This window comes from Nannobrachium achirus (genome assembly GCF_963921795.1).
Source record: "Nannobrachium achirus genome assembly, chromosome: 11".
Lineage (NCBI taxonomy): Eukaryota > Metazoa > Chordata > Actinopteri > Myctophiformes > Myctophidae > Nannobrachium > Nannobrachium achirus.
In genome coordinates, this window is record NC_137820.1 from 56,939,805 (window position 1) to 56,955,796 (window position 15,992).

The 15,992-nt window shown below is 44.9% G+C and overlaps 1 protein-coding gene across 1 annotated transcript in view; it reads left to right on the plus strand.

Annotated features, from left to right (window-relative positions):
- Positions 1 to 15,992, plus strand: part of pparab (peroxisome proliferator-activated receptor alpha b) — a 98,143-nt gene that overhangs the window by 16,746 nt on the left and 65,405 nt on the right. The window contains exon 2 of the mRNA XM_080736420.1: positions 12,960 to 13,247. Within this exon, the coding sequence (XP_080592546.1) occupies positions 13,001 to 13,247 (247 nt within the window). The 5' untranslated portion in view covers positions 12,960 to 13,000. The remainder of the gene's footprint in view (positions 1 to 12,959; positions 13,248 to 15,992) is intronic.

Genomic DNA, 15,992 nt, shown 5'->3' on the forward strand with positions numbered 1-15,992 from the left:
GTCGTTGCTGTCGGGCAGAAACCTCCTATCTCCATATTTTAACCTTTTTGTGTTTGTTCGTAAATTAACGCCCTAACTCATTGGATCATACTACAGCGTTGTGCAGCGTCAAAAGCAGCAGACATATGAGGTTTCCAAAGACGATACTTTGGGGGATGATTATACGGGTACGTTCCCCTTGTCGTTTTGGTGTCGTTACCAAAACGTGTATCGCATTTACACCTCGTATTGGCTCGTATGTCCGGAGGGTTGGTGTGTTTGTTTACATGACAACGCATGAATTCACGCATTCACGTGAGCTGCCCCGTACGACGGTCAGTCTGACAAGCTGCTGACAAGCTGACGTCATCGTGTTTTCCGTATTACTGTTCGTTTTACACAGCTGCGAACTCAATACCGACACGAAAAGATCCACTTCCAGAGTCGTTTTCAATAAAGTGTCGTACTGTGTCATAAATACGCGTCTCCGTGTGTCAAATGGCCGTATCAATAGTTTAGTTTAGCGGACTCAGATCAATTTGTCCTCGCGTAAAAATACCCTTAGTTGACTCGGGTCCCCCAGTGTCTGTTTTTGTCTTGACCCACTCCTATTTGTATCTCTATACCAAATACCTTCACCTAGTCTTTTCACTACAGAGGTAGCTTTAAAAGTGTCCTTTGAATATTCGCCGGAAATAGCAGATCGGCATGCTTAGCTTGTAGGTGTGCTATTTTTGCCTAATTATCGCCCCCAGAATAGGGACGCTAGGGGTCATGTGGTTATAAAAGTCCTATGTATTTAAAAGCAACAAGTTGTGAGCTTGCAGACTGGATATTTTTGGACATTTTTCACCTATAACGACGTGGCCAAAAATAGGGATGCCAGGTTTGAACGTGGTTAACACATACCGCCGGTGGTTTACCCTGGACTGTGCTCGTGAGTGATGCAAGGACTACACTTCCCATGATGCAACCAGAAATTGCGTCATCCCAAAATTCTCTGTTCTGTCTAACTCGATTTTATGAAATTGAGAAAAAAATGTAGGTATCTCAGATCGCAGCTCTCCAGTCACCTAACCTACTTGCCTTAGTCACCTAAGGCACTTCACAGTACATGGCTGCATGTTGAGGAACTTGCTTTTATGTAACTGAATGTATTCACTGGTCCAAACGCTTTGAAGTTTAGCTTTTATTTTTAGACTTGATAAACACAGACTATTACTTTACAGGTCCTTGGCCCTGAAACGAGTCGAGGTGAACGACCTGATGGTCTTGAACTGTGCATCGGCAATCACATGGATCTCATTTATCATAAACTAACTCTACAGCCGGCTAACAGCCCGGAGTCCATAACCTTACCCACTAGCATGTATTCATAATGCTCGCTCCTTCTAACCCTAGGAGATAGATAGGGTGCCGCCCCAGGCTATCGTTAAAACACGGCACATTGGCGATAAGAGAGCCACCTCACTGTTTACTCTTCGGGCACGGTCCAAGCTCTGAGCTGGGGCTCATAAACTCGGACTCTTCAAACAGACGGGGACATCTGATGGACTAGCCCAATCGGCAGGGGTCATCATCGCCACGTTGGCTTGTGCTGGACATTTTTGTCACGGACATACAAAATGACCGGATAATAATTTCACTTGAAACAACCCATAAAGACATAGCCCTAAATTACCACAACAGGTCAGTAACTCTGAGAGTGTACACAATGGAATCAAATGGAGTTGGTTCCATTTGTACACTCCCAGAGTGTTGGCGGTCCTTGCAAATAAAACGTTTGAGAACCACTAGTCATATAATGTGTCGTAGTAAATCGGTGTCATACATGTTATGAAGAAAGCCTGGCGCCTTGACGTTCAGTAATTGGGTCACATGATCAAAATGAGAACATCATAATGTTATGTAAAAACAAAATCTTACATATGCCACAGACAAGGACAAGTGCACGTACCACGACATACTACTGACATATTGATTACTTGATAACCCTGCCAATCGGGCCGTGTTCCTCCCGTGAGAGTGAGACCCCCCCCCCCCCCCCCCCCCCCAGTGACCAGCCCCTCGCGGGGCCCCAGCTCTCACAGTGCTGTGCTTAGGCCCACGGGTCAGAGGAGATTAAACATTAACCTGTGGTTTGCTTACAAAACACACACACACACACACACACACACACGCACACACACACACACACACACACACACACACACACACACACACACACACACACACACACACAGTGTGTAATCATACTTTTTGAAGTTGGATTGTCATGTTAGTCAAACGCCAAGGTCGCTTTGGGAGACTTGGGAGTGTTTTCTTTTTTCTTCCCCCACTGGTAGGGATGGGACGATATGAAAATTTCATATCACGATTATTGTGACAAAAGACATCGCCATTTACGATATTATCACGATAATCAAAATCCATTATCCTGGGGTGGAACATTTGCCAAAAAATAGCCAATCTACAAGCTCACAACGCGTCACAATGTGTGACGCGTTGTGAGCTTGTAGATCGGCAATTTTTTGGCAAAGACATTTGATAGAGTGAAAAAAAGACTGTATCAAGTACATATATTATAAGTACCGGTGGTACCGGATATGCAGCTCGGCAAATAAAAGGTGAGTTGATCCCAGTGCATGAGTGGACGATATCTCGATGAATTAAATCTCCTCGATAAGATTATCGTGAGTGTTTTTTTATCACGATAAACGATAATATCGCATATCGTCCCATCCTTATTTATTCACTGTTTTTCTGAACTCCTTTTAGTTTGGTCCGTCTCTGAGAGAGCGTTGTTTCTTCTCAACCCTGGCATCCCAATTCTGGGCAATTGTGAGTTATTAATCATATCTGCCTTGTGGAATGTTTCTTTAGGAAGCTTATAAGCCGGACAGAAGTGTTCGAATTTTATACGGTCCGATGTGCAATGCCAAAAACACAATTAAATCGTTAATCTCAAATATTACATGTACAGTACCATTCTGTGAGCCTGACACAGCTCTTTACTCACACAGCCGTATCATGTTGTGTTAATGTGTTTTTCAGTGTCTGGTCTAGACAGGCTCACAATGACACACCTGTGTCTTGTCTTCTTGAACCCCTGCCAGGACCTTATCTAACTACATGTTCCTGCTATGACACACACACGCATGCATGCACACATACTGTACACATGCACACACATAATGTACACATGCACACACATACTGTACACATTTTACACACACAGAGTGACGTTTGAGCAGTTGTGTAAAAAGTACTCACATTCTTTACTTAAGTAAAAGTGTCAATACTGCAACGTAGAACAAGAATTCCAATGCATTTTAATGACAATTTTAATGTAAATGGCGAAATAAACTTGAAACTTGAAACTAGATGTAATCGGATGTTACAAGTAAAAGTTCAGAATTCAAAGTGCACTGAAAGTGTAGAAGAATCAAAGTGTTGGCATTAAAATGTACTTACAGTAACAAAAGTAAAAGTACAAACTGTTTGAAAATATCAGATCTACAAGCTTGTAGATTGGCTATTTTCAAACTTCCTACGTATGAAATATGGCTAAAGTGGTTTATGTATGTTTTATATTATAATTTATGTCTGCAATGTAACTAGTAACTGAAGTTTTCAAATAATTGTAGTGCAGTAAAAGTACAATATTTGGATCCTAGATGTAGTGGAGTAGAAGTAAAAGTATTGGAAATCGGAAATACTGAAGTATAGTATAAATACTTCAAAAGTGTACTTACTGTAAGTACAGTACTTAAGTAAATGTACTTATAGTTACTTTACACCACTGGGTTTGAGTTCCTCCTTCAGCCCATGGCCCTGGGTTTGACAAGCATGCAGCTACACTGTATTGTGTGTACAGTGTGTAGCTCCAGCTACAGACATGGGCTGCAAGATTATAGACATGTCAGACATGCTGATTATAGCCTATCAGTATTGTGCCGTAGCCAGATGTCCATCTGTGACTGCCTGTGTGTGTGTGGGAGTAGAGAGAGATTTCACAGGATTGGATGTCCTGATCCCGTATTGAGTGCACTGCTCCGAGAGAGCAATGAATATCTCCTCCGGGCTCTGCCATAAAAGCTGTCAGCTTAGTGGCACATACAGTATATGTAATATACTGTATATCCTCACTGACTGTCTGGAGGAAACCATACAGAATATCGTCGTGGTTGGGCAGAAACCTCGTATCTCCGAGTTTCCAATTTCTATGTTTTTTTCCCCGCAAAGTAAAGCCCTGCTTCGTCATACAAGGCCGTCGCACAAAAGTAGTGAAAACAGCCGATCTACAAGCACACAACGCCTCGCACCGCAAGGCGTTGTGTGCTTGTAGATCGGCTGTTTTCACTAGCTTAAATCATTTTTAAAATCATAAATACAAACAAACGGTTTTGGACATACAAGGTTTCCACCCGACAACGACGATATAATATATTGTATATCCTTGCTGACTGTCTGGAGGAAAGCTTGTACGTCCAAACCCTTTCCACGTACAGATGGAAATGGAACAGTTCTTTTCAGAAAGAGTGACCAACCTTTTTGCTTGACATTCTTGTACGGTGAAGTAGGTTCAGTGACGGGAAAATATGAAACGAATGAAATATTGAACCATGACTCATGATATCATTTGAATCATATCGAATCACACGAGTGAAACTAGACGTGCAACGCAAAGTGTTGTGAACTTGTACATGTCATTCGCTATTTGTGAGAATTTCTTGAAACGATTTTGAACATTTAAAATAAGGCTTAAAGGAGTAGTTCACCCCCAAAATGACTTTTCTTCTATTGATTACTAACGCCATGGAGACTTGAGTTCAATAGTATTTGTAGTTTATTGTCACTTTCCTAAGACAAAAAATGTGTTTATAATAAATGTACCCTGACGGTTTCCCCATCATGCATTCAGGTCCCCAACTGGAATCAATGGGGGTAAATTTATTATAATCAAATTTTTGTCTTAGGAATGCGACAAATACAAAAACATATTATTTAACTCAACTCTCTATGGCATGAGTAATCAATAGAGAAAAAGTCCTTTTGGGGGTGAACTACTCCTTTAAGTGATCAAAATGATATCTAAAACGATATCATTATCATCACAACATCAATATAATATTGATATATTGCACAGCCCTACTGTGTGTGACTGTGTACACTGTCTCCATTCCCCTGGGAGCCTCCTGTCTACAGAACTGTACACAGTGTGTACACTCTAGTACTGGTGGTCTAGCCTCAGCCTTATAGCCTCCGCAAGCCGCTTTACGGGCTGTCTGACTAATGTGGGCTGCTCCTCTCTGGAGTGGGTTAGCGGTGCTAGTGGGGGTTGGGTAGCTAGCTATGCTAAGCCCCTGTGTGTGTGTGTGTGTGTGTGTGTGTGTGGGTGTGTGGGTGTGTGGGTGTGTGGGTGTGTGTGTGTGTGTGTGTGTGTGTGTGTGTGGAGATCCATCATCAAACGGACTGTATGGAAAATATATGCTCCTCCATTCACAGTCACACACTTAGTTCTGTGGTCACTGCTGGGCCTGGTTTATACTTAAGCGTCGCACCGAAAATAGCCGATCTAAAAGCTCACACCGCGCCGTGACGCAACTCATTAGGATCTTTTAGATTGACGATTTTCGGTGAGAGACTTGACGCGCAAGTGGAAATCAAGCTTTTTATGGTACTACAGACATTACAATGGCAATACACGACATGTATCCTATTTTGCATCGGATAACCTTAATGGGGCGTTAACCACTTTTGTCCAAAACTTTTACTTTTCAGGATTCAAATTAAAAAATGGCAAAAGTTGCAGATCTATTCTACACAATCTCAAAATGCATCGCTTCGCGCCGTGTTTCGAGTTAGTTTTTATGCTTTTGTGTGATGCTGTAGTTAGTTACTACAGCGTGCCCTACTCGATCATACTACTACTACAGTGTAGTATGATCAAGTGTGTAGAGCAGGGTTCCCCAATTAGTTTTCCCCAAGGGCCGAATTATGTCTAGGGTACCAAGCCGAGGGCACAACATTGCAGGGGGCGACGGCGGCGTTCCTGCTACTCCAGCGACAGTTCAGATATCGTCGTTGTCGGGTGAAAATCTTGTATGTCCAAAAATCCGTTTTGAATTTATAATTTTTAAAATGATTTAAATTAGTGAAAACAGCCGATCTACGAGCACACAACGCCTCGCACCGCGAGGCGTTGTGTGCTTGTAGATCTGCTGTTTTCACTACTTTTGTGCGACGGCCTTGTATGATTTGCGAAAGAACGTACAAATTTGGAGATACGAGATTTCCAGCCGACAATGACGATATGCTAGTGTTGTTGCTGCTCTTATACCACCGTTATTTCTGGGGTTGGTGTGGGCCAGACAGTAGTGGTCCGCCTATTGGGGAACCCTGGTGTAGAGCAGAAAAATATGGAAAAAAAAAACTGTGTGTGTTGGAATGCACCATCATCGGCTCGCCGACTCTGGGGGTGAGTTGTGGTGGTGTGTGTGTGTGTGTGTGTGGGGGGGGGGGGGCGACTCCTCCCGTCCTGTCCTGTCCCCTCCCAGTCCCTTCCCCCCACTCACTCACACAGACCCTTAACCCCTCCGCCGGCCCACACTAAAACCTCTGAGCGCGCAAACAAGTGTGACCTTGCTCCGTCCTCTCTCACTTTAGCGGAGTGCCCTTCTCGGCGGGGCTTTGGTCCGGGAGAACACAAGAGGGGTCCTGACCTCCGGGGGGGGGGGGGACGGACAAAAAGCCCCCCCCCCCCCACGCTGTTACCCTAGGAACCACTGTTATGTCCTCCTCCTGTGTCTTATAGTGTGTGTCTCTCTCTCTCTCTGATGTGATATAAGTTGTAATGTCACCTAAGTCAACCCCCGTTCCTGGCCGTCCGCCATATCCTATCCTCCCTAAGCAGCTCTATTGACCCATGCTCTTTAAGAGCTGCTACGTGTGTGTGTGTGTGTGTGTGTGTGTGTGTGTGTGTGTGTGTGTGTGTGTGTGTGTGTGTGTGTGTGTGTGTGTGTGTGTGTGTGTGTGTGTGTGTGTGTGTGTGTGTGTGTGTGTGTGTGTGTGTGTGTGTGTGTGTGTGTGTGTGTGTGTGTGTGTGTGTGTTTACATACAGCTTGTGTTGTGTGTTGCCAGCACCTCTCGGGGTTAGGGGGTTAGCTGGGTCCGCCATGTGCTCATCACCGGCATATACGGACATACGTAGCTGCTACTGGTACTGTGTGTGTGTGTGTGTGTGTGTGTGTGGTGGGCCCTCTGGGGTTATGAGGTTGTGTTGTTGTTATGCATGTTATTTAAATAGAAAGTCATGTGTGCTCAGGGTAGGCTGACAATGTCTCTCACCTGTCACTAACTGTGTATAGCTGACTGCATCCTTCCATAGAGGTTGTGTTTCTATTATAATAACCCTGGGAGAGTGTGGCGGTCGGTGGGGTTTGTTTGAATAACATGCCCACCCACTTTCTTCTTTTTTTTTAAATAATACTTCTATTAATAATTGTGGGAAACCCTTTTCAAAATGTTTGTCAAACTTTTTTTGTTTTTAGTTTATTTATTTTTTAAATGTCTCTCAATGTGTTGCATTACCATGCATTGTGAGCATGGTCTATTCCGCGTAGCTTTTAGCTTAAAAAGTGGGGCTCAAGTAGTTAATGAATGATTTGTTATGAATGAATGAATGAATGAATGAATGAATGAATACTTTTATTTAAGTGTCATGCCACCTCGTGGCCCATCCCTCATGGGATTATATGACACCTTTTCAAAATATATTACAATATTCGTAAGTACATTCCTTTTTTCTTTTACATACATCAAAAGTAAGGCAAAACAGAACATATGGTACTTAACCCCTACTGGTTGTACAATGCTTTTTTTTCTTAAGTCCCAAGCTTTCTCAAGATAGTTTGCTAGTTTAAATACATGTTTTGAGTTGTGAGTTGTTATAAAGATCTAAATCTGCAAAGTAACTAGTGACCAAAGTTTTCAGAAATACTTCAGAAAATACTTGTGTCTAGAAAAACGCAGTGGAGTAGAGAGAATAACGTTTTGAAAGATTTCGATCAAGTACAGTACTTGGCAGTAAAACGTACTCAGTTACTTTCCGCCACTGTCAACACATCCCATCCCATCGCGTCTCACCCAGTGATAATATCTCTGAAAAGTTAATTGGCAGCAGGACAGACAGGGCTTCTGTGGGGTGGGGGGTGGGGGGGGGGGGGGGGGGAACAAAACCGCAGCCAAGACACTGAAAATAGCTGAGAGGATGTCTTGTTATTCCCTCCTGTAAGCGGCCGGCAGCATGGTAATGAGACGGTGCCGAGTGAATGCTAGCGCCTGAGACACACAGGATGTCCTCTAAATGGAGAGCGTCCTTGAGGTCGCTGGGGACGCGCGCCGGAGGCTGAATGCTAACGAGGCTAGTAGTAGCTTTTATATCAGCAGCAGCAGCAGCAGCGGTAGCTAGCTAGAGCTGCAAGGTGAACCTGTCCTCCATTCACAATTCCATGCAGCCCAAATAAAAAAATACTGAGTCAGTGATCCTAAAGTAGGCCGTATAGCTCAGTGGATTGGTTCCCAGCCTCCCCCCAACTCCCCCTCCCTCACTCATTTGTGTGTGTGGGGGGGGGGGGGGGGGTGCAAAGATCACAGGGTGCACTGCCTGGCCCCTGAGGGCTTGTCTGTTTTGGAGGTATCCCAAGATTATTTTTAAAACTTCATGACTTGCATTTTATTTTATTTATTTTTTGGTCATCTGGTCAAAAAATTGTCAAATAAAAAAGTCTTAACTTTTTCGATATTCTTAAGTCAAAGTAAGACGGCTATTCACTATTCATATACTGTATGAGATTCATGTATATGAGACGTATATAGTGGTTTGCATGTTTGAAAAATGAGTGTGTTTGGCCGTGTGTGTGTGTGTGGCGTGTGCACGTGTGGGATGTCTCAGATTGCGTCCCGTGTGAGAAGAAGGGGCTCCAAGAAAAAAAAAAAAAAAAGTGAACCACCGCGAATAGCTCCCTAAAATACTAGCAGCATATACTCTTCATCCATGCCAGCTCGCCATAACGTTCAGCTGCTTGCTCCTGCAGGCAAAATCTGATCTGTCCTTAAAAGCGGGGTCAGGTTGGCTGGATGCCTCGTATGAAATACCATTCGTTTAAGTGTTGGAACTTAAAGCTCGGAGGAGCGCTAGCGAGCGTGGACCACCGCAGGGGGGGTGGGGTGGTGGTGTGGAAACGTTTTGAGCATGCAGTCATTCTTCTCATGTCCAGAATAGCGCGGCTGAGCCGCATATACTACGCGCAGGCAGGGTGAAATAAGGTTAGATAAGCCGCCAGCCTCGTCTCCAAAGGCAGCCATGTGTGAAGGAACAGCCTGGCAGGGGCAGAGCGCAGTGGAGTTTAGTGGAGCTAACAGCTGTTAGCTGCTAACCCTAAAACCCTGGCGTACGTAGATCTCTGAGTTTGTGCTGACATCTCCTTCCCTCGCTGGTCTTAGCAGAGGGCCTGCTGCCTCTAGCTGGGGAAGAAGAAGGGGAGCTTACTGGAGATTGACCCACTTTTATTTGAGGATTTCTGGGGGTGGGAGTGGAGACTCCACAGAGCAACTTTCAGAGCGGTCGCAGGGGCCTCCAGCGGACCACCGTGGACCCCCGCGCCGCCGGGAAAAAATTATGGGAAAATAGTCAAAAGTAACCGATCATACTCATACATGTGACCTGACAGTCGCTTATCTCCCGACTAGGGAGTCTGACTGGTATTTTTAGTTTTTTATCACAATCCTAAAACAATAATTTGATTACAATAAATGTACCCCTATTGATTCCGGAATCAATGGGGTGCATTTTTATCCTTTAATGATCATTCAATCGATTGTGTTTCCGGCTTGAATCAATAGAACTAACATTACAGTACGCTTTTAAATTCCTATTTATCTGGATCACAATGAAAACAATCGTTTATCTTTTAGGGGCCCACTTGCCCTGGGCCCACAGGTTGGGGTCGTAGAGGATGATATGAGGGCAATTTGTCCCCAGCTGATGCAAGGCAGGCCAGGCCAGGCCAGGCCAGGCCAGGCCAGGCCCCTCTCTCTCTTTAGCACACTTTCTTTTAAGCTGGCTCTAGTGGATACTCGTGTAACTCGTAATGCTGCCAGCACAGGACAGCGCAGGCCTGAGCCTGGGTGCCAACAAGCCTAGTCAACGTTAACCCAACCTAACCTTATGCAACCCAGTCTTATGCAACCCAACTGCAGTCCTGCTCACCTTACCTTATGCACACTGGGCCTAGGCCAGCCCAGTGACCTATATTCTCTCTCTCTCTCTATGTATCTCTCTCTGCCTCTCTCTCCCCCTATCCATTTTGGAGCAGTGAGGTGCATGGATCGTGTTACTGCGGTATCTACATTTAGCGCTGTAAGACTCGTGCACGGGCCACGGCCCTCTCTGTTGTGTCATACGACACTGACTGCAGCAGGGCCCGTCCTGGCCCGGCCCGCTCATCTATTCCTGTGTGTGCGTCATCTGTAGGAGTAGTACGCGGTCCCAGCGGACCACCTCCCCGTTTCGTCACTGAGCCTCCCACCCCACCCCACCACCACCCCCACCCCAGTGCTATGTTAAACAGCCCTGTGTGATGACAAGATGATCTTCAGTATTGTGCAGTTATGCAGCCGATACATATAACAGTGTATTGAGTGTGTGTGGAGTTTGCCCTGATGATGACCTGTGTGGTCGAAACATGTCGACAGTTGCCTTTTAATTTAATAAAGGCTCATTCCTCTTTTTAACTTTGAGTGCCTGGATCGCCTCCGTTTTTTTTTTTTTTTTTATTATTTGGCCGATACGTTGTCCCAATTTGAACCACTTTCAATCTGGCGTCTCGATCTTTGGGCAGTGTCATTATAGGCGGGGGAAAAAAGTTTTCAAACATTGACGGGAACGAGTCCTGTTCCTGATCTTTACTGCATGTCTCTCCGCATCTCTCTCTCTCCCTGTTTGCTGTCAATCTACTCTATCCACCTGTTTCCGTGAGAATTTACTGTAGAATCTTTTGTGGGACACTTCCAGAGAACAGCAGACATACAAGCTCACGTCGTGTCGCAGATGTGACCGTTGTGAGCTTGTAGATCACTCTTGGCTGCGGTGCCGGAACTGCCGCACTCCTTCTGACCAATGAGCAATGCACGACGGGACGTTGGAAAGTTGTGGATACGCTATAAATAAGGGCATATAAAGTGTGTCATGGGTCTTGGCTGTGATACAGTATGAGTGCCTGTGGTGGACTGGCTGTTCTTCATCACTATGCCTCTTGTTGGCAGGTTGTCCCTGCCTCCTTCTCCTCTCACTCTTTGCCCTCAGAGGTCTTCATTTAGACATTATCAACACATTTACTGACAAGAAAAAACTACGACAGTGGTTGACACTAAGGTCTCAGAGGCACTTGCCCGTCGGGCAAGCACAGGTCATGTTCTACTTGCCCGAAAAGTAAATTGTCCATTATAAAATGATACTGTAGGTAATATATACATATATATATATATATATAGATACTGTGCTAAAAAGATTTCATACCTCGGCTCATACCTTCAAATCCAAATGCCTACATAGCTATGATTGAATATCTATATGGTTTCACACTTGTTACGTTCCACAGACCAGAAGACAGAGCGCGCTGCCCACTTTCAGGTGTTTAGACAGATATCTTGAGTTGTGTTTATAGACGTTGTATCCCCTCTCAAATGAGCACTTGTCCGGTCGGGCAACCTGAAAGCCAACTTCACCTGCCCGAAGGTTTTATTTACCTGCTGGGGGCAGGTGGGCAAGCCTTAGCGTCAATGCCTGCTAGGACTTTCGCGGTTGCCTGCCCTGATAAAATAGGATTTTCTTCTTTTATGTGATCGCCCCTTTTTGCGCGTGCACGATTGCTAAATCTGTGAGTGCAACGCCATACAAGGACGATCACCAAATCGGGCTACTGTAGCAAGAAATGCTGCAGGCCATGATGTGACAGGATCTACAGTAGAAACAGAGAAAAGGGGGCGTGTCTGCAAGCTGTTGGAGCCAATGCAGATCCAGGTCTCGTTTCAGGCCCAGACAGGAAGCACTTTATTTTCACCTTATTTCTGTGATTATTTTTGAATACATTTTATAAATATGATAGTTAATTAGTAACTCTGGGAAACTCAGGCCTTGGCAGTAAATGAGTTGTTAAAGAGCTGGAGAGACGGGGAGAGCCCCTATTAACTGAACAAACACTCTATATAGCATTGCTTACTATCTGATTAATACAGAACCTTTAACTTTTTAACAAGAAATATCGACAGGAATTTCATGAAGGCCATGGCCGCCGTTGCTCCTCAGTTTGGCCTTGTGCCCCTCAAACCAATGGCATGACCTGAGGCCACAGTGGCCTTAATGCCCCAGCTGACTGTACCACTTTCTCCTCTGTCTCTTTATGGTCGATATGTAGACAGTAGACACCAGTGTCTCTTTCTTGTCATGTAGACAGCACACCAGTGTCTTTTTGTTGAGATTTTGAAATCTTAACTCCCCCGTGTCCCCAAGACATCTTTAAAACCAATCCTCACTTTGATTGGTGCAGGGCTGAGCATGGATCAGATTGTAAATATCATTATTTATCTATTTCAATGCAGATTAGGTTATCATTCCTAACCTTTAAATCCAGCAAATTATTTCAATGTACTAAAATCTTGTTTTATTTTGATGGTCTTCCTGCCCTGGCATTTGGCCTTTGTGCCCTCAAAAAATGGATGGGGGCAGACCTTCATTCAGAAACACCCCCACTTAGAATGGAATTCAATCTTCTGAATGGCAATGTTTCTGAATGGAGATGTGTTACCAAAATGGACAACACCAAAAAGGCCAAGTGGCCTTGTCCCTAAAATGACAAAATTCCATGCCTGGGCCCACATGAACCTCCTAACTGTCTGCTGTGTTCCTCCTCTTGCAGGCTGATGAGTGAGAGCGCGGCGGGCCCTGTCCTCCAGCATCATGGTCGACATGGAGAGCCACTACGGACCCCCCTCGCCCCTGGAGGACTCGGTGCTGGGCAGCCCGCTGTGCCCGGGCACGGCGCTGGGCAGCCCGCTGTGCCCCGCCACCCACGACTTCATGGGCGGCATGGAGGACCTGCAGGACATCTCGCAGTCCATCGACGATGACGCCCTCAGCTCCTTCGACGTCCCCGAGTACCACTCGTCCAGCAACGGCTCCGGCTCCGAGGGTTCCACTGTCCTAGGTCAGTGTTCGGTTACTTCCACAGGGTTCTCCTCCAGCTGAAAGAGTTGATACAGTATATAGCAGGGCTCTTCAACGTTTTCAGGCCAAGGACCCCTTAGTTGAGAGAGAGATGAAGCAGGGACCCCCACAACCTATTCATAGATTCCATGTAGTTTCATTGTTAGACAGCACAATCATCAGTGTATTTTGGATTCATGTCAATTTGTGTTTTCAGATATTTAACCGCTTGAGCGGTCATTACCTAATACAATTGACCGTTTACTCTGTACTTGGTCTGCTCTTTTCCCCCTCTACACCAAACCTCTTTGCCAAAAATAGCCGATCTAATAGCCTAATAGCCGATCACAACGCCTCGCGCTGCGAGGCGTTGTGAGCTTGTAGATCTGCTATTTTTGGCTACAGTTCTCAGAACATGGACACTATGGTTTAAGTTGTTAAAATAAAAAGGATTGGAAGATTTGGAGGTCCCCCTGTAGTAACTCTGAGTCTGAGGACCCCCTAGGGGTCCCGGACCCCCTGTTGAAGACCCCTGGTATATAGCATCAAAGATATTCATCAGCTATTTGAAAATAACTTGCGACACATTTGTAAATCTAGCTTGTAAATCTATTCTCCAAAAGTTTGGAATATTATTTTTTAAGATTTGAAAAAAAATGAGTGTGTTTGGCCATGTGTGTGCACGTGTGGGGTGTCTTAGCTTGCGTCCCATGTAAGAAGAAGGGGATCCAAGATGGGTGAAAAAAAAGTGAACCGCCACTAATAGCTCCCTAACATACTACTAGTAGCATATACTCTTCCTCCATGCTGGCTTGCCTTCAGTGGCGGTTCCAGGGGATTCTCCTGCAGCTAAAAGAGTTGATATAGCATCAAAAATATTCATCAGCTATTTGAAAATAACTTGTGACACATTTGTAAATCTAGCTTGTAAAGTCTTGACAAAGATCAGAGTCACTCCCTATCTTCCTATCTCCCATAATCTGTTGACTAGTTATGCTATTTAGATAGATGTACGATAGCGCTCTTTGCTTTCAACCATTCACGCAATTCACTCACCAAGCAGAGGAAACCATGCATAAACACCAGCCTGCTCTTCGGAAGCAGTCAGGGCTTCAGTGTCTTGCTCAAAGGCACTTTGACACTTAACCCAGGGAGAGCCGGGGGATCAAACCGGAAACCATTCGGTTCCCAAGCGTCCACTCTACCTCCTCCTGAGCCACTGCCTCCCCACGTGTTGTTTACTTGTTCACAGATACTACAGTATGTATCGTATTTAGATAGACACTTACTGGTTTATCCACCGATGCTAAGCATGCAATTAGGTTAGTATGTTACTAGATAGATGTCAGATACATGCTACGCTTGTTACTCTGCAGAGAATTACTTGAGCATCTTTAATTACTCTTTAGCATTTTAATTACTCAATGATCAACCCTGTTGTCGGTTAACTAGGGTTCAAGCTAGGGCTCCCGTCTTGTGCTTTGGGTAAGAGCGTCTGCTAATGTGCCTTTAGTCGTGAATTGCATGTGATGATGATGATGGTGTCTGGAGGGCCTTCCCAATTCCTTTTGGAAGTGGCCTTCTGCATAAAGATAATGCATTTGCGTGAGCGTAGTGTCCTTTACTGTAGATCAGATTAAGCTGTTGTTTTGTTAAATTACAACGGACAATGTTTGTAGATGGAAGATGGTAGATCACAGTACAAGCCGTTTTTATGTAGGGACACACTGATACACATCTATATATAGACGGTATCAACATTTATGTGAGCTGATGTGAACGGTGGGTGACACCACGTCGAGCTGCGAGCTTGTAGATCTGCTGTTTCTTTTACATATTTGAAAAAAATATCTAAGGTGTTAGATTGGTGAGAAACAATAGCCTGGGCTGGGACTCTCTAAAGTTAGGATCGGCATGGACCCAAACCTCTGGCATGGGTCGGGCTCTGATGTCCCATGTGCTACTGCAGCCTTTCACCACCCCCCCCCCATGGTTGTGTGCATCGTCCCATGTAGGGATGGGACAAGACGCAATATTATCATTTATCGTGATAAAAAAACACTCACGATAATCGTATTGTGGAGATTTAATTTATCGTGATATCGTCCTCCGTCATGCACTTGGAGTCTTGGATCAATTCACCTTTTCTTTGTCGAGCTGCTTATCCGGTACCACTTAAACCCTCTATAATTGGTAAAAGGTACTTATAATATACGTACTCGATACAGTCTTTTTTTCACTCTATCAAATGTCTTTGCCAAAAAAATGACGATCTACAAGCTTGTAGATCTGCTATTTTTTGGCAAATGTTCTGCCTCAGGATAATGGATTTTGATTATCGTGATAATATCGTAAATCACGATTTCCTTTTGTCACAATAATCGTGATATCCCATGTTCGCTCTGCGGGGGTTACCTCCCTCCCTCCCTCCCCCCACCCGCCCGCCCGCCCGCCCGCCCATAATCCCTTATTTACTCCTAGTCGGGTGGACTAACGCGGTGGCTTGTTTAACCTCTGACCCCAGCCTACGGCGCAGTGCGTCTGCTCATGGTACAGAGGGCTTTAAAACCTGCCTCTGATCCTCACCATGGCTGTCTGACCCACTTTTACACATCCTCAACATACTGCTGTCTTTTGAAGATAACAATATACAAGCTCACATAAAGGAGCAGTTAAACGAATGACTTGCACACTCCATGAAGTCTTGAATTCATGGAGATTGTTCTTGTTTTTGTCGCATTCCTGC